This window comes from Glycine max, chromosome 18, assembly GCF_000004515.6.
Source record: "Glycine max cultivar Williams 82 chromosome 18, Glycine_max_v4.0, whole genome shotgun sequence".
Lineage (NCBI taxonomy): Eukaryota > Viridiplantae > Streptophyta > Magnoliopsida > Fabales > Fabaceae > Glycine > Glycine max.
The window spans coordinates 53,521,012-53,540,847 of NC_038254.2; the positions used below are offsets into that span (position 1 = coordinate 53,521,012).

Consider the following 19,836-nt stretch of genomic DNA (forward strand, 5'->3'; position numbering starts at 1 on the left):
AAAATCACATCGCAATATACTATTTTAATAGATAATATACTATTTAAATCATGGTGCATGCCTTAAATCAACATTTTTTTTTGGTTATCAACATAATATACACTAAAACAAAATGGAAAGTACACATATATTTTTTTACAATTTAAATTTAAGAACTAAATCAGTAATTAAATATAGTTTAATTTTAAGAAATGGGATTATTAATTAATAAAAACAATCTCAGCGGAAGGAAGGAAAAAACATGATTTCACTGTAGTTCATTACAGTTTCCATGGCACCAACGCAGAAAAAGCAGCCCTCCAATCCCGTGCGCTGAATTTGGACCAATTCAAAGATGAAACTGCGAACCCAAACGCAAAAAAGCAACGCGATTTCACCCCACCGTGAAAGGAGCACGTGGCTTCTTCATGTCGTTGTTGCTACTGTTGCGATTCTGTGTGGCATCTGCGCAGCTGAAAGCAATGAAGGAGTTACGCACGTCAGAGGAGGCCCCGATTCTGTGGTTTGGGTGGTTCAGCTTTCCGATCTTCATTTCAGCGTTCACCATCCAAACAGAGCCCTCGATTTCGCCAATCTTGTGGGCCCCGCTCTTTCCGTTATCAACCCTTCCCTCGTCCTCATCACCGGCGACCTCACAGGTTCCTCCTATCTTCCATCACTGTCACTACTCACCTTTCAAGTTTCAATTTTTAAGCTGATCATGTTTCTGGGGTGTCAAATAATTATGTTGAGGATTTGTTCTAAGAATTTAAGTAGAATGCATTTTCAATAAATTATAGAGACTATTGTGTTACTAACATTTCGCGTACTTCAAAAGTTAGAATTTAACAAGAATGCATTGAAAGAGTAAAAGTTTACTTTAAGGTTTTTTATATTATCATTCATCCGATCACAGTTCACAGCTTGCCATGACTGATAAGATTATTAATTTTTATGGTAATTATTTTAAAAGTCTTACCTGCTATATAACCTGTGAGGATTTCTGATTAGTTGACACAGGAAAAATCTTTACATTGATATTACATTATAATTAAACTCCAAAAATTATATTTAGAGGTGGTTTCTGATTAGTTGACAACTGAACGTGTATAAAAATTAAACTCTTTGTTCTAACATTGTGGATGTTATTATGTACTAGATGGTAAAAGCAAGGATTTGCTGACAATGAAGCAGAATGAGGATGAATGGGTGGAATACCGGACTGTACTGGACACTGTTATTAAGAGAAGTAGACTCCAGAAGAGCTTGTTTTTTGACCTCAGAGGCAACCATGACAGTTTTGGTGTTCCGGTTGTCGGTGCTTCCTTTGATTTCTTTTCTAAATACAGCATCAATGGGCAGTTAGGAAGAAATGGGAGCGTCAATAGTGTAACCCTTGAGGTCAGTGTCGCCCTTTCATTTACTCTTAAGTAAATATCATTCTATGAAATTGAAATGGATCATTTAACAGACTCCATTTGCATCATGGAAGTGAGGGTTGTAAATTGTAACCATTGACGATAAAATTTACTGTTGTAACTTGAAACCATGATAAAAATTCACACACATGTGATGAATTATAAAGTTGTTAAAACCTAGTTCCTTGATTTTTCTCAAGATGTGTTATAACTGTTTACTTTACCTTTAAATTGAAGCTTAGCTTTAGGTGAGTTAAACTCTAAGAGACTAAATATCAATATTAATAAAACTGAGGGAGGGGCTCTCATCCTTTCTTACTCCAATATATGTTTTCTGACTTCAAAATGCTTTTGCTAGAAAAAGACTAACCAATATTAATTGAACTTGCCAAAGTGTTATTTTTGTCCTCTGTCATTTTGTGGATTAACTTTTGAACCATTCTTGTTGGTCAATATATTCTTCAGTTCTGAATAATAATGCTGGAAAATCAGAGTTTGGAAAAATATTCATTTATATGTTTGGACTAGACCAAAGAATTGAGAATTTGAGAGCTCTCTAACAGTTGGCTTATTTTTTTATATTATTATATTGCTTGATGCTATGATGTTCTTCCTTACTCATTTTTATGTATCACACAGACTCGAGACTGGAAACATCTCTTTGTTGGGTTTGATAGCACAATGTTAACTGGCTTACGAGGTCCAACGAATCTTTTTGGGCATCCCACTGATCAATTACTAAAGGACCTAGACTTGGAACTCTCACAGTGGGATTCACAGTCAGAAAAACTAGTTACCAAAATTTCCTTTGGGCATTTTCCACTCTCATTTTCTGCACCCTCTAGTTCTGGAAGGACATTGGAAGATGTTTTCCTAAAGCATTCCATATCAGCTTACCTGTGTGGGCATCTCCATACTAAATTTGGTATGAACTTAAAGCGGCACCATCAACTGGATGATCATTCATCATCCTTGCAGAAACTTTTTCAGTTTAATATACACCAGAGTTCTTTTGAAAGTACTGCAAACTGTTCAATGGGAGCCCCACCAATTCAAGAGTTTTGGGAGTGGGAGATGGGGGATTGGAGAAAGAGTAGAGCTTTTCGAATTCTAGCCATTGATAGAGGCCATGTTTCATATGTTGATACTGATTTCAAATCTGGGACCAAACGTGCAATTATATTGCCCACTTTTCCATTAGACTCTCGCTTCATGTTAACATCTTCATGCCGTCACAACTATGAATGTCAATCTGTGGCCCCTTCATCTTATGAGACAATCCGAGCTCTGGTATTTTCTCTTTCTCCAATTGTATCAGTTGTAGCTAGAGTCTATGATTCACGATCTGGAAACCTTGATTTAGTTCTAGAAACTCAGATGATCAAGCATTCTGGTGATAACTCCAGGGGGAACCTCTATGTTGCTCCATGGAATTACAGAGCATTTGAGGATGCTTCTCCTGATAGGTTTTGGCTTCAAATCGAAGCAAATGACATCGCAGGCAGATCAACTTTGACTGAATTGAGGCCGTTTTCTATCAATGGTCATAGCCTCAAACTTTCATGGGGCTGGAAGGAGTTTTTGGTCATGGGATGTCAATGGGCTTCCCTTTATTACCCATTATTTTGGTCTGCTCTTTACTTTTTGTTCATCTTCCTTCTTCTTCCAAAAGCTCTTCTTGTTTTTCCAAAGAAGATATACACTTACAAGAACTTCATCGCCAATAAAGGCATAGTAAATGGTGTATTATGGTTTCTCCAGGAGCTCTGCAGGATCCCCACATTATGGTTTGGTTGGATAGGATACCTATTTTATCTTATGTTGTGCCCCTGGTTTATGGGGCAAGTTTTTACTGAAGGGAAAAATATGGTATACATGACCTATATGGGTTGGGCCATAGAGACTTCTAATGGAAAGGGGAAGGTTGAGTATGTTGGGTCTCCAGATATTATGGTGGTGGTTCTTCCCCATCTATTATTTGTGGTTTTGCCTGCAATTTTGGTCACTGGTGCTCTGACGGCTGAAAGAGCAATTTACCGGGAACACATGTTAGCATTTTTGGTAAAGAAAAAAGATGATATTTGTATGGACTCTAGAAAATCTGTATTGAATGGCAGCATGGTATCTAATGTTCACCTTAGCAAGCGATTGATTCGGAAGCTTCTTTTTGTGGTGTGCTTGGCAATATGTTGGAAGCATTTTATGGTAAGGCATTAAACTAGTACTGTACTTTGCAGTGCGGTCCTTGCAAGCAACACTGTAGACAAATAGTATGCATCAATTATAGTAGAGGAGCCCAAAGGATAGTTAATAAAGGATGTAGTGCGTTAACCAAATCAAAACAGGTTGGTTTAACAGGATAACAATTATAAGTTTCTCTTTTTTGGTGGTGGTGGGAGGGGGGATGACAAAAAATATAGATACATTACCTTAGGTGTTTTTAGAGTTTTAGTACTATTCTCTGAGAAAAAAAATTAAAAGTTAAACCTTAATAACCTACACAATGGAGGTCAATACTCAATATTAAAGATTAGTACTAGTTACTAAGATAAAACTGTTTTAGCTAGAGAAAGTAACACTAAAAACACTTAAAGTACTACACCTAAATTCTGTACTTTTACTAATTCCAGACATTTTTTTTATTGTCCTTGCTTTTTGCTTTTTATTTCCTTCTTGTTTTCTTCATTTTGTGATTTACTACTATTCCATTACAGAATTGCAGAACTCTTCTAAAAGCTTATGAGATGAACCCAGTACTCCATTTCTTAGGCTATGGTATATCAATCCCCTTGTTGTTGGCACATGCTATCAGCAAAACCAGAAGTGCTGAATGAAACTTGTTCCAGAGGTTCACATGTGCCAAGTCTCCCTGTTTTGAGTACAACCAAAGGATGCACTTTGTGGTTGCGTGGTCGGTGTTAGAATTGGTTGAAGCTAGCCGGATTCAACAAATATTAAAGACCCATCAACTGGCAAGAGAGGGCTGGTTGTTTGGATATTCTTCTCATCATTCACGATGATATTTGTGTTGTCTGTATTCTTTAAGCTTATGCTGTATGCACTACGGTTTAGTGGTTTTGCATGGGTTGAAGATGGTGTATTATGGTTTAAGCTTATTGTTTGAAGAACCAAAAAATACCGATGCAGTATGCAACAAGTTATCGTGCTGGCTGAGTCACTTTGTAAAATTTGATTTGACACTTAAAATATTAATGTAATATTAATTACTTTTTCAACGTATCTAATAAGTGTTATTTTAGTTTTTTTAATATTAGTAATAGGATTAGCTTTATAAAATTACTTCTATCATTTCTCTAATTATTTCTTTGATCTATAAAAATATTCATAAGTCATCTAGTATCACTAAGCTTATTCAAACCTGAAGTTACTATTAATAAATATGAATTTTAAAAATTAATGTATTTTAAAAATAACTCCTAAAAATTTGAAAAATCTCAATTGTTTTAACAATAACAATAATAAGCCTTAATTTAATAAATAATATTTGTAATTTTAATTTCACAGACTTATTCCATATATTTAGAGTTTAATAAATTCAAATAAATGATCCTTCACAATTTTAAATTGAGTAAGGACAAATATAAATCAATCACGCAAAGAGGCTTAATAAAAGAATCGAAAAAAATGGGGTGCAAACAGTATTCTCTTTTTACAATAAGTTAACATAAACTTTTATCAAGTACAAGCTAGCAAAACAAAGTCGAGGGAGCATTGACAATGGTAATCAGGAACTTGCCTACAGTGGTAAACGAGCATCAAGTGCAACCCACACTATCTCCAACTTTTAAAGAGTCGGTACTAAGAAATCTGAAAATAGTAAAATGCCACTGGGCAACAAGATGTCAGAGATTATATGTTATATGAACTTTGAGGTCGTTCATCAATGGCAGAAGATGATTTCAGGGGTGGCAGTGGTGAAGTTTCACCAGGTTTCGAACCTTCCCCAGTCGGGGGCAAGCACCTTTTTGAAAAAAATGCAGCAATGCTCCTTGGTCCCCCACTGCTTTTTTCTGCAAGTTCAACCAGACATAGTTTAGAAATTGAAACAAACATTAAGACTTCGGGTGAAGTGCTTGGGACAGTCAAGACGCAAGATAGCATATACCAGGTTTAACTGCCGAGCCAAGCTTATCCAGAACTTCTTTCTTCACCTGGATAAAAATGAGATAAAAAAATTCAGCATAGTAGATATACACTTAGACTCAAATCACGAAGCAGTATATATATAATCCCCAGACAGTCAACACATCATTGGTTTTTAGCACATGATGCAGAAATTCAACATTTACAGGTCAGCATCTAAATGATCAAGAAAATTTTATTGAAAAAACGTGACCAAAGGTTCAATATATTCATCCAGACTGACATCAGCACTAGAAGGCACATCGGTGGAAGGAAAAATCAGTTAGTTCATGCTAAACATCTGTTCTTGGAGTCAGGATAAAAATAATGGTAAAGATCCCCATTGACTTTCTGAATCATTTGTCGGCCATAGAGCAGGAGAACCAGCTTTGAAGATTTGGTAGCAATATTGCAAATTACCACATGGCTTTGGTTCATCTCAACTCCATAAGAATCCAATTCAATGTAAAATCAATTGATAAAGTTGAAACATGGCATGTCCACTCCATATTTAACCGCCTAAGTTCATTGTGGGTCAAATGTATGTAGGTGATTACTTGTGACTACTATCCACCTTAGGGCCCCAACAGGGTTAAGTTCATGGAAATTCTTAGCAGCATTAAGGATTTTTAGGGGAAGAAATGATATTTATACAACACACCTAGGATCACAACTAATCACATCTGTAAAAAGTTTAATTGGTATAGATTGTGCTAGATTCATACATCTACACAATTGTGAGGAGGTTAATATATATGCACTTGCAAATTGTACTTAAACTGTTAATTCAATGACTTTCACTATAAAACTTAGCAGCAATTGCTAGATCGCCCATACTAACCTGCAAGCGGTTATCAACATAGTCAGATACTTCACGCACTTTATTCTTCAATAAGGACTTAGATACAGAAGGGAACTTCTGTTGCAAAGACACTAACACTTTATTCATACCTTGAGAACAACTTTGAATAGTAGTCACCTGAAAATGTTAATAAAATCTTTTAAGGTGATAAAACTTGCATGATATGCCATAAAAATAAGCCATATATTAAAAAGAAAGAAAATAAAAAAAGGGCAGCTTTCCCAAATCAACCTGCACCTGGCACGTGTCAGCTCAACTGATTAATTGATCCCTCAACCAACTTGACTTTAAACTTTTGACTAAATTATGTCTAGCAAACTTCACACACATCTTGATAGATATTTGATAATTTGCAACTCAGATGCATAACTTACAATTATGGGTAGGTCTGAGTCAGGTATGACAGCTACACCAGATATTGGACTAGCACCACTTTTACCAGTAGAGAGGCAGACTTCTTGGTCCTCGTCTTGCATTTTATCCACATATATTTCTATACATGAGATGCCAGGAATTACATACATACTCAAGGCTTGCAAGCACATCTGCTCCAGCTTAGGAGTACCACTAATATTGTGATCAGATGAAAGGTCCTTGTCATTAATCAAATTTGATATAATCAAGGGTTGATTTTTCCGGAGAGCATGCTCTGTCAAATTATTTAGATATTTCTGCTGCCGAAGTAAAGCACAAAATTCCTCGCTCTCTATGTCATTCTTACAGCTAGGGGAGCTATCAGCCCCGTCAATGTCATCATCTATTTCCATTCTGTCCACTTGTGCACCCTACATATAAATAAAAGAAATTTTACTAAAAAGTTGTAGTGGCTTTCAAATTCTCAAACAGATGTCAATTACTGTTCTAGGTGATGCCAGTAAAAACACCAAACCTCTACCTCATCCTCAGAAAGATATCCATCTGGTACAAAGAACCCATCTTCACTTTCTTCATCAGACTTTGTACATTCCTCTTGACATTCCTCTTCATCTTTATCACAATCAGAAAGACTTTCACCAGGTTCCTCCTAAAAAGGACAGAATGTTGTTAATAGATGGATGGCCTCCATTGTATTTGTATATTATTTCAATTAAACAAAAATTCAGTGTACCTCTTCCCATTCCTCATCGCTGCTGACATCATAATCCAGGCTTGGATCCTTCCTTAAAGGATGGCGTGGTCCAACAACATGACTAGAAATACATATTTTAATAACATAAGCAATTCAACTATTGTCATTTTCAAAATACTGATATCATAACATACAAAAGCAAAATTACTATTGATACTAGCTCTAACATAATTATTAATAGGCATTTAATTAAATCAACAAATGAGCCTCTGACAGTAGTGACTATCTGCATAATTAGAATTTAGAAGAAACTCAAGTGTAAAACACTTTAATTAAGTCAAAAAAAAAAAAAATCCATACAAAAATCTAACCTTTTTGCAGGCCAAACACCATAAAAGGCAGGTCTATGAGATTTATCAAACTGCAATAATTGTCTACCCCGACTGTACTTGGCATCAGGAGAACTATCTGCATTCATTGGGCATGAACTGATATCAGAACTGCATTCTCCCAATCTGTCAACATGTTTCTCCGTGTCCAACTCAACATCTTGAACAGCAGTTTTAATGGCACTCAGCTTAAGTTCCTTAAAAACTTCAGTCCGAGGTTTCTGGCGTAAGCCCCATCTCTGTTTTCTGTTTGAGCGCAATGATTGTCCTAAAGAGCGCCATGAAGAAAATTGTGTCCTGAAAAGTGAGACATTTTTAGTAAGATCTGAAAACAAAACTACTAGTATAAAAAAGAATGGTAAAACACAGTAAAAAGATACTTGCTTGCGAATATCTTCAAGCATAACATCCCTGCTTGATGCAAGAGTACAATCCATTGAAAGTGTAGCTGACTCAAACAAACTTTCACTCTTGCTGCTTGGCAAATCAGATGCAGTTGATTTAGTTGAAACTATGTCCTTCTCAGATGATGGAGATGAGGGAATAATTTTACTTCTTTTCAGAAAACGCTCCATAATTGAGGCTTGCTTTTGTAAACTCCGCTTCTTTTTTAATTCAGCTTCTGCTTTCTCTCTACGCCGTTGATCCTTTTCTGCCTCATCTACCTGTTTCTTTATCTGTTTTTTCTTTTCAGAAGATTTCTCACCATTTCTTGCCTCATCTTGTGACAATTTTAAATCTGATTCCTAAAACAATCAAGCAGTTAAGGAAAAATGTCTTGAATAATTAAAAGATAAATCTATTTTCAATTTTTCATTAGATGAATTAAGTCAGAAAATTAAATTAATATACATATAGAACTACTGTAATATTCAATTTGAACATATCTAAAACATGATTGCACTGCCAATGAGAACAACATCAAGGTAGAAGCAACTTCAGCTATAAAGAACACATAACAGGATCAAAACAGCAGCCCTTACATTGAGCAGTGTTTCTCTTTGCAGTTCATTGTGCATGCTTTCTTTCTCTTTCTCTTTTTCAGCTTCTTTTCTATTTCTCTCCAACTGCTTAATTAGCAATTTATTTTCTTGGCTTGTTCTTTTCTTGTCCCTACAATTATATTTTAGGAAAACAAATCAACACACAAATTATATATTTGAGACAACAATCAGAATATGTCAGGAATACTGTGTCAAAGTACATGTCTTCACTGTTCTTCTGCAACAAGCCATCCACTAACAAGCGGATATCTGCTTCGGGAAAAGCTTTATTGAGCTTTGCCGATGCCTTAATTAAGCCTTGATTGTAATCAGGTTCACTCTCTAGCTTTTTCAGAGCTGCTATCATTTCTGAAAAACAACCCAACTTTATCAAAATACTCATTAAACAAACAAACAATCGCATTCCCTAAACATGATCAAATAAAAAACTATTTTAAAGGCCAAATACAATGGAACACTACTATATGTGTCAATTATGGCAAACATCGGTATAGTATCAGCCATGTAGCCTTTACTGACATCATATTAAAACAAGAACTTCAGAATTTCAATTTTAAACCTTTTTTACAAATAAAATAATTACCTAAAGATATAGTTATAACATCTAATTGGTTGCCAAGTGAATAACAAAGTACATAACTCAATTCTTGAGATGATTAGTGTGAGCCAAACTATATATTTACAATTTACATGACACCCAGGCTTCATATAAGCACTACCTTGTCTTCTTCATTTCAAGAAAAGTATAATGTACTAACTCAGATGTTCAAGAAGGCAATTTATATGAATAAGCAATAACAAACCAACACGTACTACAATGATGCGGAAATTAGAAATATAAATTGATACCCAATCTCAGTTGAATGACAAAAAGCCACACTACAAACAGCAAGAATCAAGAACGGACACATTCTTCTTCCAAGAAAAATAAAGAATTTAATTAATTAATCAAAATCAAAGTACATTGAACAACCAAAACTAGCTACATGAGTGACAGAACAAAATACCAGAGATAGCCATAATCCTCTCATGGATCCTTCTCCGGCAAGTGCGTCGAACACTGAGCTCTCCTCGAACGGATTTTGGCATCAATTTCAAATCCCTAGTCTGCATCACCAATATAGCAAGTCCGTCAATAATAAACAAAAATTCTCAATCTAGAATTGATAACAATCCCTAACACATGTTAGAAAATTTAATAATTCAAGACAAACAAGAATCCACAATCACCTCCCAACACCAGAGACACGACTCGGCATGGTCCTCCAATACATCAGCATCAGCGTTTGGCACGCCGTACGACACTCTCTGTCCCACAAACAACGCGCTACTCTTCACCGTCGCGTAGGTCACAGGCTCCGCCAGCACGATTGCGCCGTTACTTACTTCTTCGTTCAACTTGTCGTGAATCTCGTCCACGAGCTTCGACAGTGGAAGGTCGCTCTCCTCCATCAGCGCCGCGACGACAACATTTCGCGAACCACCGCACTGGCTCAGCTCGACACGCACTTTCTGAGCCATGGCTTCTTGGTAGTAGCGGAACAGCGCGTCGAGCTCCTTCTCGAGGGTTTCGATGTGCGCTTGCTTCTCCTCGTAGCTCTTTAGGTTTTGCAGCAACGAGGGAACCTTCTTCCGCTTCCGCATGATGGTCTTGGCGCGATTCGATTTCGGATCTTGCGGTGGAAGAGGAGGAGGTGGAGTAGGAGTAGGAGCGTTTTCGGCGTCGACGTCGATAACCTCGGTCGGCGATGCCATTTCCACCTCTCGAGCGTTCGGAAACGGAGAATGGAACCGCAAATGTGAAATCTGAGAAGAAGATAACGGAATCTACGAACCCTAATTGCTCCGATGTGGTGTGTGGGTGAGTGGAAGACGAAATGGCAGTGTTTGAAATATAAACAACGATAAAAGGGAAAGAAGTTTTTCGAGTTTGGCGCCAAACGCGTTTTTGGCTCCAGTTTTGCAGATGTAGTTTTCGGACATCCCAAAGGACCCAAACGCTGCATCAAATTGCAACTTTATCCCAAGTTAATTTCTAATTTACGATTTTTCTATTTTAGTTCTTATATTTTTAGTTTAATTCTCAATTTTGTATATTTTTTAATTTTTATATTTAATTAGGTAATCTGTTTTAAAATCATCTATCATATGCTTAAACAAGAATCACACATTGATAGATTTGATACAATTAAAATCTCTGATAAAAAATAGTCCAATTTAAGAATTGGTGACTTATTTATTTAATGTTTGGCGAACGTTTCCGATATGAAATGTGTATTATTGATATAAATACAGGAGATCTTTCAATTGAAGAGAAAGAAATGTTTATCTATATTTTTTTTAGTTATTCATTTAAACTAATGATTTGGATTTTCAATCTTTATGTCATGGGATTGATGTGTAATTTTATGGTTGATTTTTGCATCTTGATGTATGGGAATCAATTTCCATTAATGATAATCAAAATGTATGGTTTGATTTTTTTATTACGTGAGCTTGTGTCATTTGTTAGTGTTAAGAGTACAAATCTTCAAAAGTAAAATGGTAGAGATGCGCATCCAAATTGGTTGATCATGCTTGCAATTTGGAAGGGAAAGATCTAATTATAGAGTAACAATTAGCATTTTTAAACTAATTTTTTTTCTCAAAATTTTATACAAATTTACGAGGATTTTTTTTCATTCTCCCGAATAAATATATAATTTAAATAATGGCATCCATAGAAAATTCAGGTTGGGCATGAGATTATGATCCAAAAGTGCACCTACCAGGTCCACTCAAACCTATGGCTCCTATTCGACCAATTAACCACTCCCCCTTCCTAGTAGTTGGTGCACCCATGCACGCACCTCACAATTAATAACCCAAAAAAACCAAAATAAAAAAAAAAACTTTGCAATTTCGTAGGAGATGCTCAGGAGCAGCACGCTAACACAGAGTGTTACAGTCACCTGTGTTCATCACAGTCACAGACAATGGTTCCAATCAATTCCCGTAAATTATAGATTCTGTGACGCTGCTCGGAACTCTCTATCATCCAACTCCGCCATCTTCAAGTGGAAAAGAACGGCTAATTATAATCGTAACCGTTCTGGAATGGGAACCTTCACCACGCGCGCGTTGGCGCAGCCGCTCCAGAACGCCGACGAACTCATCGATTCCGTCGAGACATTTATTTTCGATTGTGACGGTATGTTACTCCAATCTCCCAACTAAAATAGTTCATTTTGTTTTGAAAGAGTTTCATTTCTATAACTACAGATTTCTACACTATCCCTTAATTAGAAATTAATTTATGTACTACTTTTAAAGTAATTTTTACAAAAAAAATGTTTCTGATTTCCGTCAACCGATCAGAGACCAACACAAGCGAATCAATTGTCTTGTCACAGGATCATTCCAGCTTGTCTGGGTTTCACGTTAATAGATATTGTACAGAGCATTTGTTTACTGAACCCTCGCAAAAGTGACCAGATGAATTGATGGAAATAAATGGTGATAGTTGAATTTTTGTGAGTTCCATCAGGGGAAAATTACAATATCAATGACTCTTGCTTGTTTTTCTGTTTTCCTTTATTTATTCCATTGCTTTCTTTTTCAATTGATATTGACATAATGCTACCTTCTTACTAGAGTTTCCTTTTCCATTAAAACTTACTAATTTGCAGGAGTTATATGGAAAGGTGACAAATTAATAGAAGGGGTGCCTGAAACGCTTGACATGCTTCGGTCAAAGGTTCGTGTACTAATGTAGGCACTAGGCCATTACTTGCAAGTGTCAATATTAACTATCCTTCAATTTGTTATTGTTCTTTTTAAGCAAAAAGTCTGAGATTCGGGTCTCTTGATAAATTTGCTTAGGGCAAAAGATTAGTTTTTGTCACCAATAACTCAACAAAGTCTAGGAAGCAATATGGAAAGAAGTTTGAAACACTTGGCCTGAATGTCAGCGAGGTTAGTCCACATTTGTTGTTCCTCACTTTGTTTGTTTGTACCGAATTCTTTAGTTAATAATAATGAATTCCTACTCTTTAACTCCTGTGTTATTTCAGGAGGAGATTTTTGCATCATCCTTTGCAGCTGCTGCATATCTGAAGTCCATTGATTTCCCAAAAGATAAAAAGGTAACATATATCATCTTTTGCTTTGTACTATGATCCAGACTAATATTAAGTATTTAATCAATCAAGTTAGGAGCTCTTGTAACCTAAGATGGGGCACCAGATAAAATTTAGGAGTAAATTTTAGTTAACCCCCCCCCCCCCCCCCACCCCCCCTTTTTGGGAGATTACATTTGTCAATTTTTTGTTATTTTCAAAGAACTTGTGTAGGATCTGTGTGCAGAGGAGGGGATATGTGCGATTCATGTACAGAGAAGGGTATCTGGGTGTAAGGGCAATCCATAAAGTAAGGGATGCTAGTGTAATTTTCCCAAAGTAGGCAATTGTCAGTGTAATTCCCCTAAAATTTAGAAGTCCACAGATCTTACATTCAAGTTTTTATCTGTTTGATACTTTTTGCCTTAATCTATCAAGGCTAAGTATCATTACAGATATATATTTATATAAAAGATGATATACAAACTAGTTTATATTGATATAGTTGATCAGTAAAGGGTGCACTTTGTTTCTGCATTGGACTTTTCTTCCAATGGTTTTGTTTAGCGTTTTCTCTCAACATTTGTTGAAATTAATTGACTCTACCCTTATAATTAAGCCCAAAATTATTTAAGTTGGACCTTTAAAATGTGTCATTTCATCTGTGGTGTTTTCTGCTAGCAAAAAGTTTCTTGTCTATTACTTCTGTTGATATAAATTCAAATTACATGAACTTTAAATCACTTAATTCCTCAAATGTGAAATGTGCCCTTTACCCACATGCCTTTGAAAAACCTGCACCAGTAAGCAGCACCTTCTCTTTTTTTGGTGTAACAAGTGATTGTTTAAAAGGGTATAGGAAAAACTAGGAAAACTGTAGAAGTAACCATTAAAAACTCCTTGCTAAAAATGATGTAATACAAACTTGGTTTTTTATAAAGCCTAGTGGGAAATGGCTTTGAATGATCCATGAGTGGGACAAGGCTTGATTGTTGTTGTAGTAATGGAGTGGTCCCTACTGCTAGTTAGATTACCATATGACACATTTTGAACCTAGGAAATTAAGTGATTTTGGGGCCAAGCTTAGGATAAGTGAAGTTATCCTTATTTGTTTGTGTTATACTGTTATAGTAATTGCAATCCTGAACATAATGCTTGCATGATTTATGTAATTGTGTGTATATTTCTTGAGCAGTAATTTATAACATTATCATTTGAATTATGTTACTCTTTAATGGTATATCCTTCACAATCTTAACTATTTCTCAGACTGGTGTATAAAGTCAAAAGTAAATGATTGATCTATGATCATGATTTAGGTTTATGTCATTGGAGAAGATGGTATCTTGAAGGAGCTTGAGCTTGCTGGATATCAGTACCTTGGTGGGCCGGTATGTATTGGGTTGTGTATGCAAAACCTTTACTGCCTGCTCTTTATTTACTTTTTAAATTTGATCGCATGGCACTGTGTAATATCATTTAATTCTTTCTTATTTTTCAAATCAGTTTAACTGATAATGCATATACATCAGATTTGAATGATAACATGGCGTATAATAGTCTCACCATCAGATGGATGGTAAATGAGTTTTGGAGTAAGAGAAGCAGAAGCAGGGCGCTTAAAGTCTAACAAAACTAGTAGATGATGTACATACTTCTTTTACGTGCTTCCAAGGGAAAAGGAGAAGATAATAAGATAATAATTTAGCACAGAAAATATATTATCCAGACAGATTAACTTTTTTTCATATCATAACCTGCAACAATAAAAAATTTAGATATAAGTTTATTCATGAGAGGACATTAAAGGAGTTGGTCATTGATAAGCCGAAGAGGAGTCAAAGGACATTTACCCATGCATACCTCACAGGACATTTCCTAAGAATGAGAGACAGTACTTTAAAGCTGAATTTAGTACAGATTGTTTGTATTATGGCTTAGGAAAAGATTCTTGTGTTGTGGCTCAAACATTTCTTATTCTAATGAAGAAGGATGATCTAATTGCGTTGAGGTTTTGACTTTTGATGCATCAGTTTGTGATTTGAACATTTTCCTTGTGTAAAATTTAAGTTTTTATTACTTTAGAATTAGTCTTATGTATGAATCTCTATTCCTTTTCTATATGCATGTTCTTTCTTTAGGAAGATGGTGGGAAAAAGATAGAACTGAAGCCAGGATTTTTGATGGAGCATGATGAAGATGTATGTACTTCCCGCCTTTCTTGATAATTGGCAAATTTTTTTGTATAATATTATTCCAAGTTCCTAAAAGAATGTGTATTATTAGGTTGGAGCAGTTGTTGTTGGATTTGATCGCCACTTCAACTACTATAAAATCCAGTAAGATTTCGAACACTGACACTGAAACATTATACAGAAATGTGTATGCGCCCAAGTTAGAGACATATGACATATCAGCCTTTTGATTGAAAAATCAGAGGTCTTGTTATGCATTGATATTTTTTTTATAATGTTTCTATTTTTCTTAATGAAGTGTTTCTGTGATTCAGATTCAAAAGACAGTTTGTTTTTATTCTTTCAAATTTGTACTTGTACATGCAGAAGATATATATATATATATATATATATATATATATATATATGTTATGCATTGACATATATATTTGTTTGTTGTCTATATCTGGCTTTTATGAGCATGGAATATTTTACTAAATTACCTGATCTTATATGTATTTTAAAATGTAATAATGTTTGTCTTGCACCCCTTTATTGGGTCTAAGATGAGTAGAAGGAAGAAAAAGATAGAATGAAAAGGAAAAAGGAAGAGAGAGATGATGTTTTCACTTGGAAAAAGAATAGAGATAGAAATGAAGAGATGATACAGAAGGAATACAAGAGAAAGGGGTGTGAAAAATCAAAGCTCTTTAGCATATGACAAAGATGGCAATTCTATTTTGAAGTTATGCTGAGGTGAAAGAAACTCTTCATGGGTTGTTAAATATTATTTTTTCGTTTGTGATGAAAGGTATGGGACACTCTGTATACGTGAAAACCCTGGATGTCTTTTCATTGCTACAAACCGAGATGCTGTTACTCATCTCACAGATGCTCAAGAATGGGCAGGTTTGTCCTTCCCTCTTGTACTATTGATTTTATTTACTACTTTGTACATAATAATGTATAATCTACTAGTTCAATTTTTCTTTAACATGCTACAATTAGAGTTAGTGCAGGTTGCATTTCAACCAAATTAGCAGTTCCTAGCAGGCTCACAAACCTGAAAACAGTTCAACACTATCAATACACAGTTACTTGTTATTATCCCAATAGTTAATCATTCTTTAAATTGTATTCATAAAGCAACTATAATTTGTTCTTGAATTTCAGGTGGGGGCTCAATGGTTGGCGCTATCAGTGGATCTACTCAACGTGAACCATTAGTTGTTGGAAAACCCTCAACGTTTATGATGGATTACTTGGCAAACAAGTAAAGCTCTCGATTACCTTATTCCTTATTCTTAGTTCACGATACATAAATTGTCTATGGCATAAATAATCTGACGTGAGTGAATGTCATTGTGTTGCATAATGTTTATGCATTGTCTTCCTAGGATAAGACATGTTAAGTCTAGACCCAAGTCTTGATCTAGTTATACATTTTTGCAACATACCATCATTTCTCCATTTTCTATCCCTAAATCATCTTTGTTGCTGTAATGGAACACTTTCCCCGGCTTTTAAAGTGGTAACAATAAAGAAAGAAATGTTCATGCCTGAGGTTGGAGTGGAGATTTCTATTGGGCAAGGTTCCATTGCAGATTATTATATGATCATTTTCTGCTTCCATCGAACTGTCCTATTTATTCATCACAGATTCTTAGGCACAGATGAAATGTTAGTTTCATAGTTTTCAACGTGCGAGGACCCCCATTTAGGTGGGCACTGGGAGAAGTCCACAGGTGCCCCATGGGTGCCCCATGGGTAGGGGCAGGGAAACACAGATGAGAAAAGGGGCAAAGCACACATTTACATGTATTTTTCAATGTAATGTGGCATGCAAACATTATATATGCATGTTTGTTCATACACACATGTTCACACCTTATAAGATTCATTAGTTTACAGTTAAATAAAACGGTTTGTTAAGGGTAATGGTTAAGAAATTATAAGTTGAAAGTTTTTACTAGAAACTGTAACATTTAATGTCACAAATGCGCCTCTTGATTTTAATATAACCTTTTTTATTTAAGACAATGGATAGTAAAATTGTAAACAAAATTAGTAAAATATTTTGCTCTAAAGTTTCCCTTAACTCTTGTATTCATTGAACCACAGATTTGGCATTTCGAAGTCACAGATATGTATGGTTGGGGACAGATTAGACACTGATATCTTGTTTGGACAAAATGGTGGTTGCAAAACTCTTCTTGTGCTCTCAGGCGTCACCACACTGGCCATGCTTCAGAGCCCTAACAACTCCATACAGCCGGACTTCTATACCAACAAAATTTCAGATTTTCTTTCCCTGAAAGCTGCAGCTGTATGACTATAATATTTATACAGTATCCCCAAATGGTGGTGGGAAAAGTCATGTATTTAAGAAGTAAATTGAATTTTGTTCATTCCTTATTTATTTTTATTAATCAATACTAGTTCCTAAGAGGACTGAAAGTAGGCAACAAAATGACAAAATAAAGTCTCTCAGAGACTAGTCTTAGTGAATGAAAATAAACGAGACTAAAAATTTAATTATATATATAATTATATATATATATAATTATTTATAATTTTCTTAATCTTATAATTCTTATTTTTTAATAAACAAAAAATAAGTAAATAGTGACTAATAATTTTTTACTTTTAATATTTATATGATCTAATTTTGTTAGTTTTTAAATTTTCATTTTATTTTTAATAAATTCATTTTTTTAAAATTTTTTGAAATGAGACAACATCTTATCAATACTTATATACTAATATATTCAAACGCTTTAAAATTGTTTAAATAAATTTCAACATGCATATCCAAATGCTAATAGTTTGATAAATTTTAAGTACTTATAATATAAGCTTTTGTATATTAAGAACTTATTAAATAAGATTTTAACTAGATTTATTCAAACATGCTCCTACAAGTCTTAAGTACACATAAGCTGATACCAAAGAGATAATTTGACAATCTCAACCGTTCCGAAACACAACTTCAATTTTTGGATAGTTAAACTTATGATTTACTTTAATAGATTTTTTTTAAGAGTACAAAAAGCTTAAATTAAACCTTAACCCATATACCAAACTAATTTTTGGATTTTTAAAATGAGTTTAATGGTTTATTGTTATTGATAGTGTAGAATTATTTAATAATAAATTATCATTAACATGATTTTTAGGAAACATTTAATAGGAAACATTTAATAGGATCATGATTATGAAGAATTTATAAAATATGTTTGGTTAATCTTAATATATTTTTTAAAAATTAAATATTCATGCAAAATATATAACTAAAACTTTTTCTTCACTTGGAAAAAAGTTGAATACCTATCCCTCTCCTTAAAAATATTTATGTGGGAAGTAAGTTAAAATTGATTCTTAGGAATTATAAAAAAAATTAGGCTTCTTAAAGTAATTATCAACAAACTTATCTTACTATACATAGAAAATTATTGGATGATGATGTAAAAAAATTTATAAGCTCGGTTTATGACCATGTTTTCTCTTTTAAAATTAAACACGTTTCCAACCAAGATTGAGGTTTAACAACTCCAAGGCAAACCAGCGTTTGGTTAACGACCAAAAACAAAACATAATGGCCACAAGAAGCTTCTGTAAGAGAAATTTCTTTGGTGAAAATGAGACCATTTCCATTGCGAGTGAAGACGCTGTGCAGTTCTTCATCAATAATGTAAACAAGCTCAGCAGTTGTTGTTGGACAATGGAAAACGGAAGAATATATTGTTGCTGTCTTTTATTGTCCCACATCAGTACAAATTTTAAAAATTATTTTCTTTAAATGCCTCTTTATTAGTTATGAAATCAGCTTTTATTAACAATTTTTTGAACGGAGTAAAGGGTTATTAGTTGTGAGGCTAATACTGAGGAAGGAACGGAGCTGTTAGAGAAAAATAAAGAGAACCATTTTCACACTATTTAAAAAAGGATTAACATGGCTTTGAGGGGGGAAACCAAATACTTGTATTAAATATACATCCCAAATTTTAATATTATATATAATGATATTAATTATTTTTAATATAATTAACTTATTAGATTAGTTGGTTAAAGTGTTACATTAATAACGTGAAGGACACTTATTTAAGACCTACATGAGCCTTTTTTTTAATTTCATAAAACATTTTTATTTTTTTGAAATATACTAGTTGGAGAAAGAAAATCCCCATAGATTATTTTGATCCTTTGTCCTTAAACCCCACGAAATAACCAAACTTACAATCCATATTTTATGTTCAAAAGATATTTTTCATGGTTCACTATTTTTTTAAAAAAATCCAAACACTCACTTATGTATAGAAAACTACATACTCATAAAAGAATAAATACAGTTAGATACTATACAAATAAAAGTAGCCATTATTTTCAAATTATTTTGTAAAGCATATTTTTAACATAATATTAACAATATGAATTGCTAATGAATTACTAATCTGTATAGACTATGCATAAGAATATTTTTATTTTTCCGAAATATGCTAGGTGCAAACAGAAAATCCCCGTAAATTATTATGATCCTTTGTCCTTGGACCACACGAAATAACCAAACTTACGATCCATATTTTATGTTCAAAAGATATTTTTCATGGTTCACTATTTTTTTAAAAAAAAATCCAAACACTCACTTATGTATAGAAAACTACACACTCATAAAAGGATAAATACAGTTAGATACTATACAAA

At 34.2% G+C, this 19,836-nt stretch overlaps 3 protein-coding genes across 4 annotated transcripts; 2 read left to right on the forward strand and 1 right to left on the reverse strand.

The window, feature by feature from the left end:
* Positions 1 to 217: 217 nt before the first annotated feature.
* On the forward strand, positions 218 to 4,637 carry LOC100802360 (putative metallophosphoesterase At3g03305). The gene is made up of 4 exons (XM_003551643.4): positions 218 to 638; positions 1,139 to 1,380; positions 2,037 to 3,602; positions 4,112 to 4,637. The coding sequence occupies exons 1-4, from the start codon at positions 335 to 337 to the stop codon at positions 4,229 to 4,231; spliced, it is 2,232 nt and encodes a 743-aa protein (XP_003551691.1). The 5' UTR covers positions 218 to 334; the 3' UTR covers positions 4,232 to 4,637.
* A 384-nt stretch (positions 4,638 to 5,021) lies between these two features.
* On the reverse strand, positions 5,022 to 10,868 carry LOC100802884 (chromatin assembly factor 1 subunit FAS1). The gene is made up of 12 exons (XM_006602786.3): positions 10,095 to 10,868; positions 9,872 to 9,971; positions 9,065 to 9,212; positions 8,844 to 8,973; positions 8,245 to 8,606; positions 7,843 to 8,157; positions 7,511 to 7,592; positions 7,298 to 7,426; positions 6,777 to 7,187; positions 6,382 to 6,519; positions 5,524 to 5,569; positions 5,022 to 5,428 (listed from the first exon to the last, which is right to left on the reverse strand). The coding sequence occupies exons 1-12, from the start codon at positions 10,617 to 10,619 to the stop codon at positions 5,268 to 5,270; spliced, it is 2,547 nt and encodes an 848-aa protein (XP_006602849.1). The 5' UTR covers positions 10,620 to 10,868; the 3' UTR covers positions 5,022 to 5,267.
* Positions 10,869 to 11,601: 733 nt separating this feature from the next.
* Positions 11,602 to 17,581, forward strand: LOC100798113 (phosphoglycolate phosphatase 1A, chloroplastic). 2 transcript variants are annotated; one of them, XM_003552415.5, is made up of 10 exons: positions 11,602 to 12,054; positions 12,533 to 12,600; positions 12,726 to 12,818; positions 12,917 to 12,988; positions 14,281 to 14,352; positions 15,103 to 15,162; positions 15,248 to 15,300; positions 15,947 to 16,044; positions 16,309 to 16,408; positions 17,257 to 17,581. In XM_003552415.5, exons 1-10 carry the CDS (start codon positions 11,775 to 11,777, stop codon positions 17,465 to 17,467), a joined length of 1,107 nt encoding a protein of 368 aa, XP_003552463.1. In that variant the 5' UTR covers positions 11,602 to 11,774; the 3' UTR covers positions 17,468 to 17,581. The 2 variants fall into 2 exon arrangements, with proteins under 2 accessions (XP_003552463.1, XP_014626599.1); XM_014771113.2 differs by lacking the exon at positions 17,257 to 17,581 and adding an exon at positions 16,155 to 16,228.
* The last annotated feature ends 2,255 nt before the right edge of the window (positions 17,582 to 19,836 follow it).